The sequence below is a fragment of the Amblyomma maculatum genome, chromosome 3 (assembly GCF_055883805.1).
Source record: "Amblyomma maculatum isolate TAMU_Amacu chromosome 3, ASM5588380v1, whole genome shotgun sequence".
NCBI classification, from domain to species: domain Eukaryota; kingdom Metazoa; phylum Arthropoda; class Arachnida; order Ixodida; family Ixodidae; genus Amblyomma; species Amblyomma maculatum.
In genome coordinates this window covers 121,421,472-121,439,081 of record NC_139346.1, presented here as the reverse complement: position 1 = coordinate 121,439,081, position 17,610 = coordinate 121,421,472, and the positions used below count along the sequence as shown (strand labels likewise).

General features: G+C 44.6%; 1 protein-coding gene across 1 annotated transcript; it reads left to right on the top strand.

Moving 5' to 3' along the window:
• The first annotated feature begins 1,844 nt into the window (after positions 1–1,844).
• LOC146195840 (uncharacterized) lies at positions 1,845–16,213 on the top strand. The gene is made up of 4 exons (XM_084596874.1): positions 1,845–1,929; positions 3,712–3,815; positions 11,605–11,667; positions 16,130–16,213. The coding sequence occupies exons 1-4, from the start codon at positions 1,845–1,847 to the stop codon at positions 16,211–16,213; spliced, it is 336 nt and encodes a 111-aa protein (XP_084453000.1).
• The last annotated feature ends 1,397 nt before the right edge of the window (positions 16,214–17,610 follow it).

Below are 17,610 nucleotides of genomic sequence, written 5' to 3'. Positions count from 1 at the left end.
TTGTATACTTTGAGATAATTGTGAAAGAAGATCGAAAAATGTGATCAGAAAACGTCAGTCGCGCTGCCAATTGGAAAAAAGTTGTCTCCATCGGAAAAACTGAGTAAGCGCTAACTGCAAATATGCATAAACCTGCCTGTCGCAACTTACATCAGCATTTCGCAAAATTCGAATGCCTTGAAAACTGCGTCAAAATTTCGCATTGCTAAGAACCGGGATTTCCGGCAAATGTTTCTTTAAAGCCAGCAAACGAGAGGAAGATACCATGCAGGTATATAGGCTACATTTTATAAGTCAGTTTGCTGTGGTATGTGGCGTTCAGGATCTGGAATCATGCATTTAAAGTGAATTTCAGCTAAATGCATTATTTGGCGAATACCTTTCATGAAAGCAGTAGATGTCAGGTGAGTAGCGAGCGATGAGAAGACATAATCGTAACAGGTTATGCAAAAATACAATGCAGCGCCGAACTCATTGTCACAGCCGGCAATTTTCTAGAACTGTGGATTGCCTCGGGGGTGGTAGCGCAATGTTTAGTTAAAGGAAATGCACCATATCTTGAAAGGGATCTCTGATTTGTGCTTTATCTCAGTACATGTCCTGCGCTCTCGTTCAATTAAGGTGCCAGGTGGTGCTTATTACCTGACCAGGCATAGTCCTATCTGTGATTAAGGTTAAGGCAGCCATTTCGTCCCCTGCTCTTGCCTAGCTGGTTCTTACCTGCGCAGCGTTGTAGCTATTCACGAATGACAAGCACAATTTAGGCATGATGTAGAATCACAGGGCAATACTACGAGCAAAATAAACCACAGACGCCACATTACGGCACGCACAAGAAGACGTGCACATAAGCGCAAATAAATACGCTGCTTTCACGTCGCACACTTGCTTAGTTTGTCGCAATAGACGCCTTGCGTGGACTTTTGCCGTTCACCTCTTGCACGTTTATCGCGATCGTCTTTAAAAAGGCGGCGTCCTGTACAGAAATTCGGCAGCCGAAAACACACAAACACACTCTCAGGGGTCTCGAAACCGCGAATAACAACCATTTATAGCGCCTTCTTCTACTGCCCGACGGCAGTTTCGAAAGCTGCCCGGCCCCGCTGGCTACTCTGACACTCGGTGCCGGCGTTGATGGCGCTAAGTACTGCATTGCACCAGCATTGCATGCCATTGCAAGTTGTCTATGAGATAACACACATCGATGTTGGTTATTCGCCCCAGCGTTACAGCTGGAAGTGCGATACGACTCCCCCATCAGGCCTGATTTACTCGAGCCTGCCTGCGTGATCTGTTTAGACTTGGCTCAATGTGCTGATTATTTCTCATCGATAAATGATTTTCAGTCGACACATACTACGCTGCACTGACTTTGCAGAAGATTTTTTTCTCCATCATCTTTCTGGTGATCACGGTTGAGGCTTTTTCTCAAATCCTTCAACTACTTCAATATTCCTGTGCTCTTAAACGAAAGCTAAGCACCGCCCAACCATATGATCTTCGGCAAGCGGCCGTGGAACGGATAATGAGAGCGGTGCAATCGTTGACGAAGGGTGCTATTTTCTCCACTCGCATTCTTTTGGGGCAGAAAAGAAGCTTGGTCCCCTTAGGTTAGCTTGCATTCGTTTTTGCAGCCACATATCAGTTAAAGAGGTTAGGGGAGAATGAGCGCTGATCTGCTTTCTTCCATGTGCGTCCGTTTCACCCAGCATTGTGTACCATGTACCCAGAGATTGTTGGACGTACACACAACCCATGTGGCTACAAATAAAATTCAGAACAAAATGTTATGCTTCAGATTACATTCTCTGTTTTCTCAGTGAAAAAACTAACTTAAACTAGGCATGGTCAAGTTGAACTACCGGCTAGAGCATCAGTGCGAAGCAGCCGCCCTTGGCGACGGCTACTTCACGCTGATGCTCACTGATCGTTCGCTCCAGTTGTCCTTCAAAGAACGACAATAATGATCTTTTGAGATGGCAATTGCGAAAGCTTAGGGTACCCTCTTTTGCGACGTCTCCGGTGCAGCGGTCGCTGCCTGTGGGCTATAGTATTGCGCTGCCTTTCCGTCTTGCTACGCCGCCTGTCGGCCCCTCGGTGTACTGCGAAAAGATATTCGTCCAGTCTACTTTGGCATCGAGCCTCTTGTGGTACCGTTAATTATCTTTGGGGCGCTCAGAGTGAGGACGGGTGTATTGAAGCTGACAATATGCTGCTGCTAGAGAGCGAGGCAATGGTTTTGTACACTGGAATGGGTTCTCAACAGTGCAGGCATCTGAAGTGTGAAGACGCTTTGACTAAACACGCACTTTGAGGCGATACAGATTTACTTGATGTTTACTGTTGGTTCGAAACGTGCAAGAAACTGAGTTGCTAGTGCACTTACTGATGTGTCTCGTGTCTTCTTCATGTCTGCTTGCTGTTGGCTAGTTTATCGCAGAAAGTTGCTCTCATAGCTCTTGCAGCATCTAAGATGGCATTGGTGCGTTATTCAGCAAACAGCACAACTCAGATTGTGGTTGAAACGTTATGCCAGTATATATGATGCAAAGAAGCAGTATTTTGGTAGAAAAAAAAAACACAGAAAATTTTATTGAGTATGAAACGAAAGCTATTTTACGGTCGCCACCGGAGTGTTGCAGGTCATGCTGAGCGCCACTGCGCAACTGTGACTCAATGAGTACATTTGATAGATAAAGTAGAGAAAGAAAGACGCAGGAAGCTCCGAGGAATACGCCGAAAATGCGTGAATCTTCCAAAATAATGATCTCGACGAACTACATAAAAAACACTCTTTGTTTTCAAGGCAGTTTGCAGAACTTTTAGAGGGGAGAAATGATGCATTGAAGTTGGGAGAAATACTAGCGCAATAAATGGACACGCATATAAAAATAAAGAAGCGTTTTCTTGTTGAGGATGTTATTTCTTCCAAAGGCTAGGCAGCATGCCTACAAGTTTTGTTAAATAATCCAGTTACAATGTATAACATGCCTATTTGCAATATTCAAATAAATGAGCCAAATAAGCGTTTGATGTACGATTTGCTATAGAAGTCGACAAGTCGAGTGCGAGTCACGTTTTGCGGAAGGGCGGGTTTTAAAGCGCCAAGATGTGGAAGGTTAGGGACCCCCTTCCGAAACACCCTTTTTGCCTGAAAATAATGGTAATAAACTACCGCGCGCACAAAATATCTCTAGGAGTTGACCTTGAAGGGGGTTTTGTCTAAGCCACGTACTGGTCATTTTATTGCACTTTTTATCGATTTGGCTGGTACATTTAACTTTTTTTTTTTTATAGGAAACCAATGTCTGTTACAGTTCAATGCAAGCATCCCGTGGCACGTTTTTCTGAAATGTCTCTTAAAAGAAACACATGAGAACAGCCAAGAACCATTATCTTATCCACTGCGTGTGTTAACATGTTAAGTTTGTTTTGTACCTTGCCATTTTAGTATGTATTCTTCTTAACCTCACTCCTGCAATAGCCCCAGCAGGGGCTCCAATATAAATAAATAAATAAATAAATAAATAAATAAATAAATAAATAAATAAATAAATAAATAAATAAATAAATAAATAAATAAATAAATAAATAAATAAATAAATAAATAAATAAATATGCCAGCTTTGTTATATATGTGTGCGCCAAAACTACGCCGTGATTTGACATTTCAGTGTTTAGTCTAATGCTTTTGCTGATGATTTCATGCTATAGACCCATTAGATACTGCGAAGACGGCTGGAGTCGCAACAGCCGTGTTCTGGGCTTGCAAGGACGAAACCATGAGGCTAAACATATCGCCCGGCTTCTTCAAGGTACGCTAATAGTATTTGCCGAATTTGTCGAGCATATTAAGTTTCATCTACTCAGAAATCACTACAGTCTAGTAGCAGCTGCAGTGAATGCTTTTCTTATTAATGGCTTGGAGAAAAAAACCTTTGTAATCTAGCAACTACGCACATCTATCCAATTAGTTAAATTATCTAGATGGCTGAGTAGCATCAAAATAAAGAGATTTCTTAGAGTGCTGTATTTAATGCTGTTAGATCATGCCTTCGTTATTATCAACTTATTTGACCATCGCTCCTGAAAAGAGCATTCATATGATTTCGAATGTGCTATGTGCAATCCTATGTTCCCACCACAGCAATCCTAGATGGGGGTTGCTTTGGCATCGCTACAGGTACACAGCGACATTCTTTGCGAAAAAGAAAGAACCGGATGATCGATAATGAAGGGATTCATAAAAGACAGCAATACGTTGCATTGTCGGGTTTGTTTATGATACCCTGCTTGTTCATATGGTTTATTGAAGTCTGGGGCTGCTTACATTACCCAGTGATTAATAAGCAAGAAAAAATTCTAGGGGGCGCTTTGGACCACCACTAAAGTGTGATGAGGCGAAAGCTATTCGTTCTATAATTAGTTTGCAGAAAAGGAAAGGCGCAGTATCTGTCACTCGCGGAGACCCGCTATCATCCTCACGGTAGACAACGGGAATTATGATGAGCATATCACGGGTTTCGCCGCACCAAGTTCGCAACTGTGCAGCTTACTGGGATTCTCAAATTGTACCTATGCAGCGACAAACACAGGCTCGGATGGGTAGGGAACTCTCAGTGTTTCCCTCCGAAGACCTCTGGCACTGCAAAGTTATACGCAAACACAACACACACACAAGAGAATGAAGTAAGACGTTTACACCGATGCTGGAATTTGCATAATATCTTCAATTGCTCCTATATTGAGTGACCTATTCCTCGCTAAGGGTGATAGGACAGTTTTTAATCACATTGTTGCGAAGAAGATCGGCAGTGGCGTGAGAGGAGCCCTCGCACTAGGCCAGACATTAAATCATCGTTCATCCTGTCGCCATGTAGTGCCGTCTCTTTGCTTGTCACCACGTAATGTTTTGGTTGGAGGTGTGGCGTACATTATCTCCCTCCTCGCCTTGGAGCATCGACGCCTTCTGGTAGCCAGGACCATCGACCGAGGGCCCTGGGACATCGCCAAGCAGCTTCGCCCCAGCCCTTCCTGCCCAGACCCGACCAACTACCACCGCCCAGCCCACAGCCCGGATCTGAAGACGAGGAGAACAGACAGACCAACCAGACCCGAGACGAAGGACCCGAAAGGCCCGGAGGACCCAAAGGAATCGGACATGTACACGCAACCCCCGTTCAGCCGCTCATCGCGACCTCGAGCCATCGGTCCCGTGGACTCTGGTGACGGATGGTTGAACACCTCCAGGGGAGGCGGATCACCCAAACATCATCGTGTTCATCATCATCGTGGTGTCAAGCGCATCGTTCTTTTCTATCTTTTCTTGAACATGTACACCAACCCGTCACCATCGACTTCAACGAAATGATCGGGACGATCACTCGGTGGCCCCGGGAAGTGTTGCGAAAAAGATCGGCAGTGGCGCGAGAGGAGCCCTCGCGCTAGGCCAGACATTAAATCATCGTTCATCCTGTCGCCATGTAGTGCCCTCTCTTTGCTTGACACCACGTAACAATATGAAGGAAGCTGGAGTTGCCAAGGCATTTCGAAATGTAGATTATTTTTCGTTCTGCCTGCCGTATGGAGAAAACACAGAGAGCAAGGTTGAGAGCATTGTGAAACTGTTCCCTAAAGCACATCCGGGGTTGAGTTCACCTTTGAGGAACCAGAAAATGCACAGATCCAGTACTTGGACATCAGACTTGTGCTTCACGAAAACCACATGTGTTGGTTTTATAGGACACGAGGGGCAAAAGGCCTTCCGTATGACTCCGGTCATACTAAGTTGATCAAGAGGGGTCTATCAGTCTCGTGTTTACAGCAGGCGTTGATCAAATCCTGTCCGCACTTGACGGGCAACAGTGTCAACCTACAGATTGAGAGGTTGAAGTGGAGTGGATATCCGGGGAGCATGCTGATATCTGCGGCTGAAAGCTGTTTGAAGAATATGTGACCCCGAAAAAGAGAGCGTAAAGAGAGTGAAAAGAGAAGACAGGTTGTTGTCCTGCCCTACGTACATGGCATATCACACTGTCTTAAGAAGATAGCCAGCCGATTTGAATTTAGGGCCATGCTGTCTGCACCGAACAAGTTAAAAAGTATGTGCAGGAAGGTGAATGGAACGAGTGAGACCAAGGAAGGATGCGGCGTACTGCACAGAGAACGCTTTGTCAAATGCCGCACAGGTGTAGTGTACAAGATCCCCCTGACATGTGGGAAGGCCTATGTGGGGCAGACAGGCTGATGCCTCAATGAAAGGCTAAGGGAACATAGAAATTGGCGGGCCGCATTGTCGGCTCCAGGAAACCTGGCGACCGATTGCTCTCGTTGTAAAACGGAAGACGATCAACATGATTCGAGGGGTACCCATTGTGTACCAAGGTTCACCGAAACCAAGGTGCTGCCTGGCACAAAAGACAGTTTTAAAAGATAGATTATCGAAGCATTCAAGATGATGTTGGGGGAAGAAGGGGAATGCATCAGTGTTCCGTCGGTGGCGCTGCACAGGAAGGAGGTGAAACTGCTTCGTTCGGAGATGACAAGAAGATTGACGCAATTTGTCACTATTTTCGTTTTATTTTGGCATTTTTTTCTGAATTTTTTGTCGTCTTCTTTACGTAACTCTAAGTTTTTGTGATGCATTCTTCTTCGCATCATAAATAACAGCCAGTTGGTAGCGAGCGAATCATCGGTGTGAACGTCTTGGTTTAATTCTCTTGTGTGTTTGTGTATAACTATGCAGCGCCGGTGGTCTTCGGAGTCATCTAGCCAACTAGCCCGCTCGCAAGTACTACTGATCTCAGTGTTTGCTAGGGCTCAGGCCTGCAACATAATTTCGTTTGCAAAGCTTGCGTATGTCCTTCAAGTCCTGCATTGTGCGAGGAGGAAGGTACAAGTAATACACAGAATATTTGAAACGTTCGTGTGGCACTCTCAATGGGAGCCCATGTGGCGTGACAACTTGTTGGAGTTAAGGTTTGTTAATTTTTATGGTACGCTCTCGAATGTGTGACAGCCTCTGCCTCAGTCCTGCTGACAACGATGAGGCATTAAAGGCTTTCGTCTTAATAAACAGTAAGCATGTTCATCTTTAAATTTTCGTCTTAGCATTCGCTTAGGAATTGCTCTGATGCTTATTGGAATGCGCACTGCGCACTCGGAGTCATAAAGGTGATGTGTACACGGGGCGAAGCTCTTTAGAAGGATGGGTTATGTTCCCCTTCAATTAATACATAAATATACCCATTAAGGCAATAGCGTTAAGGGCCGCGTGTCGTAGAAACGCCGGTGTCGGCGTTGTAGTTATAACGCCAAAGCCAGGTGAAAGAAAAGAAACAATAAAAAGTTCTGCGGAAACCCGCGCAGTCCAACACGATTCCTTCGCAGTTCGAGGCGAGCATGCAACCACTCCGCCACAGAACCTTTTTTTCCTTTATGGCCAAGTCTTGACACATTGTATTTCACGTGAACAAAATCAACAAAAATCACCGAAATGCAATTTACATACGCTATTTACATGTGACACACGAAAATCCAGCATACACAACAAAGGCTCTAGCCTTGAGAACCACTCAGGCGGTTCTGCTGCAGCTTTCTGGATTTCCAAAAACCTGTCCACGCTTTCCCGAAAATGAATTTTGGCAGGCCGTGCATCTTTATCACATTGGTAACCCGCCATTCTAGAGTGCCACGGGCATAAATAAACCAAATGGTACCCCATCCTCAATTTCTATGCATAAGTGCCGGATGTCATGCGGGTCTAGTGGACACTCGTTTATTAGCATTCTTTACAATACATCCCAAAAATATACTCCTTCCCAACAGTGTAAAACAACATGGTCTATTGTTTCTGGTTTCCTGCATATTTGACAGTGTGATCCCCAGGATATAAATAATCCCTTTTCCCCAAAACATGTTTTTACCGACAAGGTTCAGGTGTGCAATTTAAAAAAGAAGGTTTTCGCTCCTGGCGCCACCTGCATTCGTTTTGCCCTTTTTAACACATCTGCACCTGGGCCTTTATTGTAAAAGGCCCTGTACAAATATTTATGGCTTACCATGACAGTGAACAGTATTGGAGAGGGCAGGCTAAAGAGATAAAGGACAAAGCTGAAAACAGGACAGGGACCAGCCTATCTATTTTTGCCAAGATCACAGTTTGCAACTTGTTCTTTATCAGCAAGCGTTTGTACGCCATGCAGGTGTTACACTGTTTACGGTTAAATATTCAGAAGCTGCACAGGAATTTCGCTGTATTTGACTGGGCGTCTGAATGGGAGCGCTGCAGGCGGACCAATTTGTCCAGACGATTAAGAGACGGTTGGCTAGGAATGGGCCACTTCTTTTGCGACAGCTTGTCAGCAGTTTTTTTTTTATAGACACGACTGACCTTTTCTTAAGCACCAAGTCAGACTGAGGCGGCGGCTACCGGAGTACGTTGTTTCAACTGAAGAGTTTTGCGCAGGGATTGAGGGCTTTTATAGAGAAGTCGTAGCAAGTCTGCGGTTTCTTTCAGTGCGGTTTTCAAGTGAATATTTGTCAACAGTAAAACGAAAGAAATTGTACCGTGCATTGTGTGATATTATGCTCCGCAAGAGAACCGCATTGCTTTTTTTTTGAATAAAGGTGGACCTAATGTATGCATTGCCTCATGACGACCCCGCCAGGGTGGCGCAGTGGTTACGGCACTTGACTACTGTTCCCAAGGATGCGGGATCGAATCCCGGCCTCGGCGGCCGCTTTTCGATGGAGGCGAAAAGCAAGGCGCCCGTGTGCTGTGCGATGTTAGTGCACGTTAAAGAACCCCAGGTGGCCGAAATTTCTGGAGTCCTCCACTACGGCGTCTTTCATAGACTGAGTCGCTTTGGGACGTTAAACTCCACAAATCAAATCTAACCATACCAAACCAAGCCTTATGACTATCGGCTGATGTTCAGGCGCATCCTTAGAAACAATATAATTGCAGAAGTAATAGTTAAGCGAGACGGATATGACATTTCCACTTTGCTTACCTGCGATGCGGCGCTCACTGTAAAATTACTTCGATCGTACTGCGTTGTCGCAGCAAATGGCGCTAGCCACCGTCCGATTCAAAGCCTTATGCTCCCATCCACTGTCTTCAAAGCATTGGAATTGAAGCGCTATTGCGTTGAACTCTTAAAGGCGGAGCTTAAGCGTCGTACAGTTTTATTTTGTCATCGCGTGGTTTTCTGACTACTTTATTTGTATCCCCAAATTTGCATTAGCTAACATTACTGCATCATATAGTTACGCATGTTCAGTGAAAGTTACGCAAATTTGCGAAATAAGGCCTCGAATTAGAAATAAATGTAGTACTCATGTAACGGGAACGCTTACAGTGCTCTAGTACATCTATAGCAAGTCACATTTTAGTCGTATATTTTTATTCTCCGGAGTTGATTAAGTGCGGACATCCGCAACACATGATATTTTTGCATTACGTTTCAGCTGCTCAGAAAGAACAGTAAATTTTTCTCGGTGGGTTCCCGGTTGAATATATATTTTTACCGGTCTTCGAAAATTCAATTATTTGTAACCAACGCTTCGCTTCCGTATGCAGAATTTACTTGAAGGACCCTCTCGGTAGATTATTGCTTTCTATGTTCATGACTTGTGATTTATACACGCAGGTTCCCCTGCTAGAATGAGAATCTACTGCCTTTTCTTTTTCTTTTGATTTTCGGTTGCATTCTCACAAGTATCCAAATACTCCCCTACTTATTTACTAATCTTTGATATCTGCAATGCACCCTGGCCAGTACCCCGCCGTGGGTATGTGTCGATTGCGACTGAGGACATCATCGACATCATAGTGGCAGTTGAATACGCTTGGCGCCAATCATCTTCGTGTGCATGTGCCATTATCCAAGAGCACAACGCTGTGTCTCATCCGCTGTTCGATGCTTGCGTGTGCGCCCCAGAATGTCGAAATTTGGGATGATTGCGCTCTGCCGGGGTATGGCGGGCCTGCTTTATGGAGCACGGTGATTTGAGGCATTAGCTGTCTGAGTTATAAACCTGCTTACTGTTAACCGTGTTAAATTAACCGTGTCATTACCGTATGCAATGTAAAGGGGATTCGAACGCGATCAAGTGATTTTGTTTCATTTTTTGTTCGAGCCCCCTCCGTTGTTTTAACGGACATAAACTGAGTTTGAATTCGAATTTGAGTTTATGCTTCGAGGACGTTTTCTCATGTAATAATAATCATAAAAACATCTGCCGCAATAACTATGAGGTTGAGTGTACCCCTGCCTCCCAGAAGAAATTCCAGGGACCGAATCAGCTAAAAGTGGATTTTTTTCTCTGAAAAGAAAAGGTCGAGGCTTCTAACATGTCTTGTGGTTTTCAGAATTACCCCATGTAGTAGCGCTTTCCTGCTAAATCATTCAGTGACATGAATATGCAGTCGAACTAAAAGCACTGCTACACTGCCGGCATGTATCGCGGCAAATACAATATTTTTCGGTCAATGTCGAAGTGCGCAATTTTATTTCATTCGCTTTTGTGCCAAACATGAATGTTTTCATGTTTGAAGCAAAAGAGAATGAACATCAAGCGAAAGAAAATAAGCGCTACTGAACTGAGCTGAAAGAAAAGAACAAAGTGAATACATTGTTGCAGAAACGATTTGGTCTTCAGAATTGAGCCTAGCAGTGGAGCCGGTGCATCAGGATGCCGGAATGTATGCAGGGCTGCGCTAGGATGTGACTGCCGCCAAGAAATGCTAGAGTAATTGTTGACTACCTGCAGATCGTTTACGAAACCACGGGTGCTTTTGAGTGCCTTTGCGTGTTTCTCATGGTCGTGGTAAACAGGCTTATGCGGCCGAGAAACAATTATAAAGGTTCACTATCCTTGAACCAAGTTTGACGAGCTTAAGTCATCGACCGCCGACACATTCGAATACGGCCGTCGCTTCATCTTGAAATGCTTCCGCTCTTGGCAACCTTCTCGGCAACGGGGATTTCGGCAGCCTGTCTGCCACGGTTGGTTTCTCTGTCTCTAGCGAGAGTAGCACCCTATATACCACGCTGCATGGTGGATTCTCCAGAAACTACGCTCGCGGACCTCGCCCGCATTCGCCCAGATGGATTATGTGTGTGACGTATTTACCTAGCATAAATGAAAGAACGACGTAGATGAAATTTATTAATATGACGGTGTTTGCTTCACAGTGCGAGTGTTCAAGGTAAAATGTTCGAAGCCAGGTGGCCTTAAGTTCTGGCATGATTGAAGTAGAGCTCCGGCTCTTATAAAATGGCAATATATGAGATGCCGGCAGAGTTCTGAATGGGAAAAGCGATACATTTGTCAAACAAATGCTCCAGCATGACCTCTTACGGCGTTTATGCAGTGTCGCAGCTGGAACCGCGAACCACATGAGTCGGGATCAAACTTCGTATCGTAAATTAGTGTTCATGTCCGCAAATACATCTCATATTGTACGTATAATCTAGGTCTAGGGCCACTAAAAGATGTCAGTGTGTTTGGGATGTTGGCTGCAAAGCAAGCTTTTGTCGAAACGTCGCTAGCAGCGTAATTTTAGCTGCATATTATTCTGCTCTCTTTATTCCGAAGGAAGCCAATAGGTTGTGCTTGGCATGGAGGCTGTGCTATGCCTTCCTTGAAGACGCTCATCAGGTAAGCATTGGATCATTCGTGTTTTCTATTTATGAAAGCACATTCGTGAACCACATTTGCGGTCACATATACTCGCATGTTACTAGTTCCTAATCATGTTCCTAACCCATCGTGGGTATACAGCCTGGGGTGCTCGAATTTTGATCTGAATTCTGTGGGAAGAATCTTAGCGACGACGTGCAATGAAGTCCGTGTATTGTGCAATATCGGAGTGTATTATGGAACGCCAGGCAGCTTAGTTCAAACTTAAGACATGCAATACGGCACTCCATGGGGGCAGTAAATCATCATATGCACAGGTTCGGAGATATGCAAACAGAGCGCGCTTTACCATTCAAATAAAATCATGCCTCCCGCACTGGATATAAGAAAACAGTATGGTCCAAGTGAAAGGGCAGCGATATCTACTACCGGTTCGTGCATACCACGAATACTAGTTTTTATTAAGCCATGTGTGAAAAAGTATGGAAGGAAATGACGTGCTCCATTTACTTTTGTCCGCACCGGTACATGTATACAAAAGGCTTTCCGAATGCCTAGCCTCTCATGACTCTTGCTTCCCTAAATTATGCATGTACTTCCTGCTCCAGTGCTTGTCCGGCCCTGAAATACCCTCAGTCCTGCTTGGATCACCAGTTTGTAGGTTTAAATTTGCTGCAGGATGTCCCAGTGATGCTAATAAATCTTGAATTTGCAAATACGAGTACTTATTCAAGAAAGAGGCTAATGCTGCACATCTTTATACCTGCATTCCATTCGCAGGCTGTCATCATATGAGCTATAGAAGCCATTGCCACGCAAAGCTTTTTCCAATAAAGCAATTTTCATGGATAATGACGCCATCACTTGTTATCAAATAATAAATTAATCAAATACTATAATTACGAAACTAAAGAAAATCAGGCTGGAGTTATGGAAAACAGGACGACAACGAGGTCTGCCGGGCTGGCTAGTTGGATCAATAGCAGCGTTCGACTCTGCTATGCTCCAAGCTGCCTTTTCCAACTGCGTCGACCAAACTAGTGGGATTAGCGCTTCAATGACTACACGCTATTTGTGATTGTTGCGAAGAGTACGAGAGGTTGTTAAAATCGGCAACCGGCATCATCCCGATAGGATAATCAATCACTTATCTTAAAACCTAATAGAAACAAATTGTATGCACCAGTAAAAGGTTTGCCTCATAATCATGTTGATAGGCAGTGTGCTGAGAGAGCGAATCCTAACCACTTGTCCTGTGTCTTTTGGGCCTCTCGAAAGAGGCCAATATGTGGTGCACACGATATTATAAAAAGGTCCAGACTTACTATATGCCGCGTAGTGCAATCAAAGAAAAATGATTAGTTTTGTTTAACAGATGGCTCTATAGTGCTGTTATGAACTAGAATATGAGGAAGCAACTAGTGTCCTGGGACGTCAATAAAGCAAAGTGTAAGAAACTACAAAGGTCGAGGAGGAGCCAAGCGCTTCCTGTCCCCTCGTAGTCCTTTGGGTTTTTTTGCGCTTTGCTTTGTTGACGATGAACCAACACGCCCAAACATTTCTCTTCTGTACCGGGACTGAGTGCTTAATATAGCCTTAAGGTATTGCAGGGTAAAGACATCAGTTTTGCGCTGAATTTCTGTTCTATAAATATACGTAAGACCATACTGAGCATGTATCGATGAGTGAAATTCGGCTGCGGTTTGTAAATAAACCATAATTGCAGTTCTTGTGTGACATAGCTTAAATTTCACTTCGTACAACGATGGTTCCGACGTCAACGGGTAGTAAGAGATCACGTGAAGACCCATAATATGGTAATATAATTGTCCTTTGTCCAGTCGCTGTCACTCCGGCTTCTGGAGCAGCTTAGCGTAGCAGTTTTCTGAAATGCTAGCCTGTTACGTCGGAACCTTCCTTCCGCAACCTGCAACCGAAACTGAAACTGTGTGGCACAAGGTATACAACTATAAAATATTTAGCCAATGTAGGCTAATTTCACTTATTGATAACATCTTTAGTAACGTCTTACTAGTTTTCTGCCCAGTTGCTGTCACTCCGGTTTCTGGAGTAGCTTACGTAACAGCTTACGTAACACAAGCAGAGAAGAGAGGCTTGAGGCACTCGTTTCCGGAACTTTGTGGTACACACGCCAACACGAGCAAACATGTCTTGTGGCAGGTATCGCCTTACGCTTGTAACCACTGCGTGTTTGTAACTTCCACGCCAGGGCGCACAAAATGCGCAATAGGTTGCAACTGTATTATAACATTCCGTCCATCCAACAATAACATTCGAAAAGTAATGTTCACGCGCTCTTACATTCTGAAGGGACCAGCCGCTCCTTTCATCCAAAGCAACAAAGCGTCAGTGTTTAGTTGAACTTAGTTACAGAACAACACTTGGGCTGCTTACGAAAGCTTCAGGGCCAAAAAAGGTCTTGACTAGCATGTGAGTGGCACACCACTTTTGTAACACAGCCAAATAACCATTCAATAAACGAAGTGCGCAAAATGAGCTTGAAAAACGAAATTCCGATGAAGCACCATGGAATGATTATAGCCGCCAAAACCTGTCTGCAGGATTGGGTCGCATCGACTTTGAAGTCGGCTGCAGCACTGCTTGTTAGGAGGTTTTTTTCACCGAATAAAGAGTGCACGCAACGTCCCGTAAAACATGCCAGAGGAAAAAAACGGCAATAACTACCAGGTCAGATGCTAGAAAGTCGCATCAATTATTTAAACTGGGATATATTCAGCAGTGCCATATACGAGCGGTAGTGTTCAATTAGTTCGAGCAATCAGCTCATTACTAATAGGAACAAAGTGAAATGACTTTGGTTATCAGAATATCTTGGTCAAATATACTTCGGGATGACAGTTAAAAGGTGTATATCAGCCGCAAGTTTACGATCATACACAGACATTCACGGATACCTCCTGAACATCCACTCGTCGTGCAATAATGGATGCCCCTCGGACATACACCGAAACACCGATGTGGATATTCGAATTTGAAAGTTCATAAGGATGTTTTACAAATGTCCTCTCATGGCAATAGAGATTCGGATGCTAATCGTGCGTACCGCGGATATTCCTGGTTGACTGGCGTGATATATAAAGCTAACGCTGCCCTGTATGTTCATGTCCGCCATTTAACATTCCACCTAGGTGCCGTCTTTTTGCCGGTTTAAATCATATCTAAAGGACTTGTTGTTACCTTTTACAGAGCGCCAGAGAATTGAATTTTGCGACTGGCAAATGTATGTACACGACTGGTCTCTTTGACGCCACCCTATACCCGGTGAGAACACGTTCAAAATAATAACCATGCTCCTAGCCATAGCAACCTGCAATTTCCTTGCCAGATGCTTCGGCCCGGCGAGGCCTATCAAGATCGTTATCTAAAGGTATTGGTTGCGAGCACAATATTTTGGGGAACGCCAAAAACTAAGCTGTCGCTCTAATGAAGTGGGTTTTCGCAACGAGGCGCTCGCATCGCAACTCTCGTTATATACGCTGCGCTTCTACCTGAGTGAAGATGGGCACTTGCAAATTTGGCCAGCCACGCCCCGTTGTAGAGATGCTCCTCAGTCATGCAATAATCGCGGAGAACACCTGATTTGTTTTTTGTTTTTTTTGCTGGAAGCGAAGTTTCGCTCATAACCCGATCTCCAACTCACCCGCCCGGGCTGCATAACGCTCGGTGGAAGAGGCCACCAGAAAGCGCGCAACGCGGACACAACTATAGCTTTCTACGCACGGCGGGGCCGCAAAAAGCCACACCAGCGCTGGAGGCACTTTAGTCCATGGTGGCGCTTGACACAATTACGTTCGATGCACATATCATATAAAAATGCGTCGAACGGCTCTTCGTACGGTGTAGGCACGCCAGTTTAAAGCCCAATGCTTCAAACTTCGTTTTCAGGAGCGCTGAAGAACGATGCCATCTCCATGCGCGGGCGTGTAGCCGCAATGGCAGCAACGTAGAACGCATGGCTTCCTAGTGAACGCGTATTTATGCCCCTCATGCAGTAGCCAAGTGCACAATATACTCCAGACAGAGGATCAAGAAACTAGTTTGCAGTTGTAGTTAAAAAGAATGTGCGAGTCTGTCCTGCACTTGCTGTACCCCGGTCAGCTGACCAGCTTATTATGCAACGAGGGATTCTTCTTTGTGACGTAATGTTATTTGTTATTAAACGGTTCTTTTTCAGAGAATGCATCAACAGAAACATTGTCAGAAACATACGTGAGACGAAAACTCTACGGTTATTTCAGAGAATGTGTTCATTGCTATGAATAGAGCTGTCATTTGTTATCTAATTGTTTGTTTCTGACAACGTGTCTTTTCAGAGATGGAAGGAGGAATACAACGTTAACATTACCACTTTCTACGGTGCATTGGAGGTTAGCCTTCTAAACTTTGATACTGAGGTCTCTTGTTCACTCACGGCATTCAGTTTTATTTTTTATTTCAGAGATGCTCATTTCCACACCTCCCAAAGGGTGTCATGTACGGCCTAAAGTGTATAGATTATTTCCGGCACTTCGTTACTGGCTAAAAATGTTTTGCCGAAGGTAGTAAGATGCGTTGAAAATGGAGTAAAATGTGTCGACACTCATATACTTTGAAAATTCTGAAAATAAAGGATGTGGTAAAGCTGCTCTCCATACTCTTGTGCATATTGTGCCTTTGTGCGAAGAAAACGTGCGAGAAAGGCGGAAAACTGTAAGATTTTACCTGATTATTAGCGATGGATAGAGAAGTTACAGTGAAGTACTGCGAGCAGCAGGCACGCAATAGTATAGGTCGTGTCGCACACTGTAGCCAGCGCACGGCCTCAGCAGGGGTAAGCGTTTATGAGCGCTTGAAGAGTGCGCAAATAATAGATATGCAGTAAATTAAGCAGGTATACTTGGGAGGTAAGTAAACCGGGCATCTATTTCATCCTCATTGCCATGAGGCTCTCCTTATCAGACACGAGGAATCATTACTTATCCAAGAAAAAGCGAACCAGCCTGCACACTTCGCAGCTTCCTGTAAAGTAGGCTAGAGGCGAAAGAAAAAGGCAATGTCATGTTCATTTACTTTTGCCTGTACATGCTCTCTATAAAAAAGAATTCTAAGGGGAGTTCGGGACACTAAACTGCGATGAGGCGAAAGCCTCTATTGCGCAATGGTCCGTAACCCCCCCCCCTACGGCACCTCTTTCTGTTTTCACTCCCACCTTCGCGATGACGCGATAGCCTAAGCTACCAGCCAAAATATAAATTCGCGCTTTAACCGAGCCATGCAAACTTGCCTGCGTGGCCTAGGAATATCGTGAATGAAAGGATTTTAGCAGGCCGATTGTGATATCACCCTCCCATATGAAAGGAGAGGTCCGAGTTCGCAGCTTCTGCCAGACGTAACGTCAGGAAGTCCTACGTCCTGTTAGTGCTACGAAAGGACGAAAAAGATACCAACTGATATTTGTACGAGTTGTGCGTGTCGTGTATTTGCCTTTAAAAAGGGTGTAGCGAGGTAAGAAAAATTGGCACATGCTTCATGGTCAAGTGCAGCTTCAGTATTTATAGATAAGCTGATTCACAAACAAGCTTATTTTGAGGACCAAAAGTAATCTCGCCACAGCCCAACCGGCATAAAATGGAATGTTTCAGGCATGTTTCTTGGTGTGACTATTTGTTAATATTGTTACGGTGAAATAGAAAAGAGGTGTTTATTTACAGTGATATGGCAGTGGGATAAGGCGAAGCCTACTAGTCCCCAGGCATTAACGCTTTCTCCTCTTCTTCTCCCAGATCAGCACAATTCTTCCTCGTCGTCAGTGGCGTGACATTGCAATGTCACGCCACTGACGACGAGAAAGAATTGTGCTGGTCTGGGAGAAGAAGAGGAGAAAGCGTTGGTGCCTGGGGGCTAGTAGGCTTCGCCTTATCCCACTGCCATATCACTGTA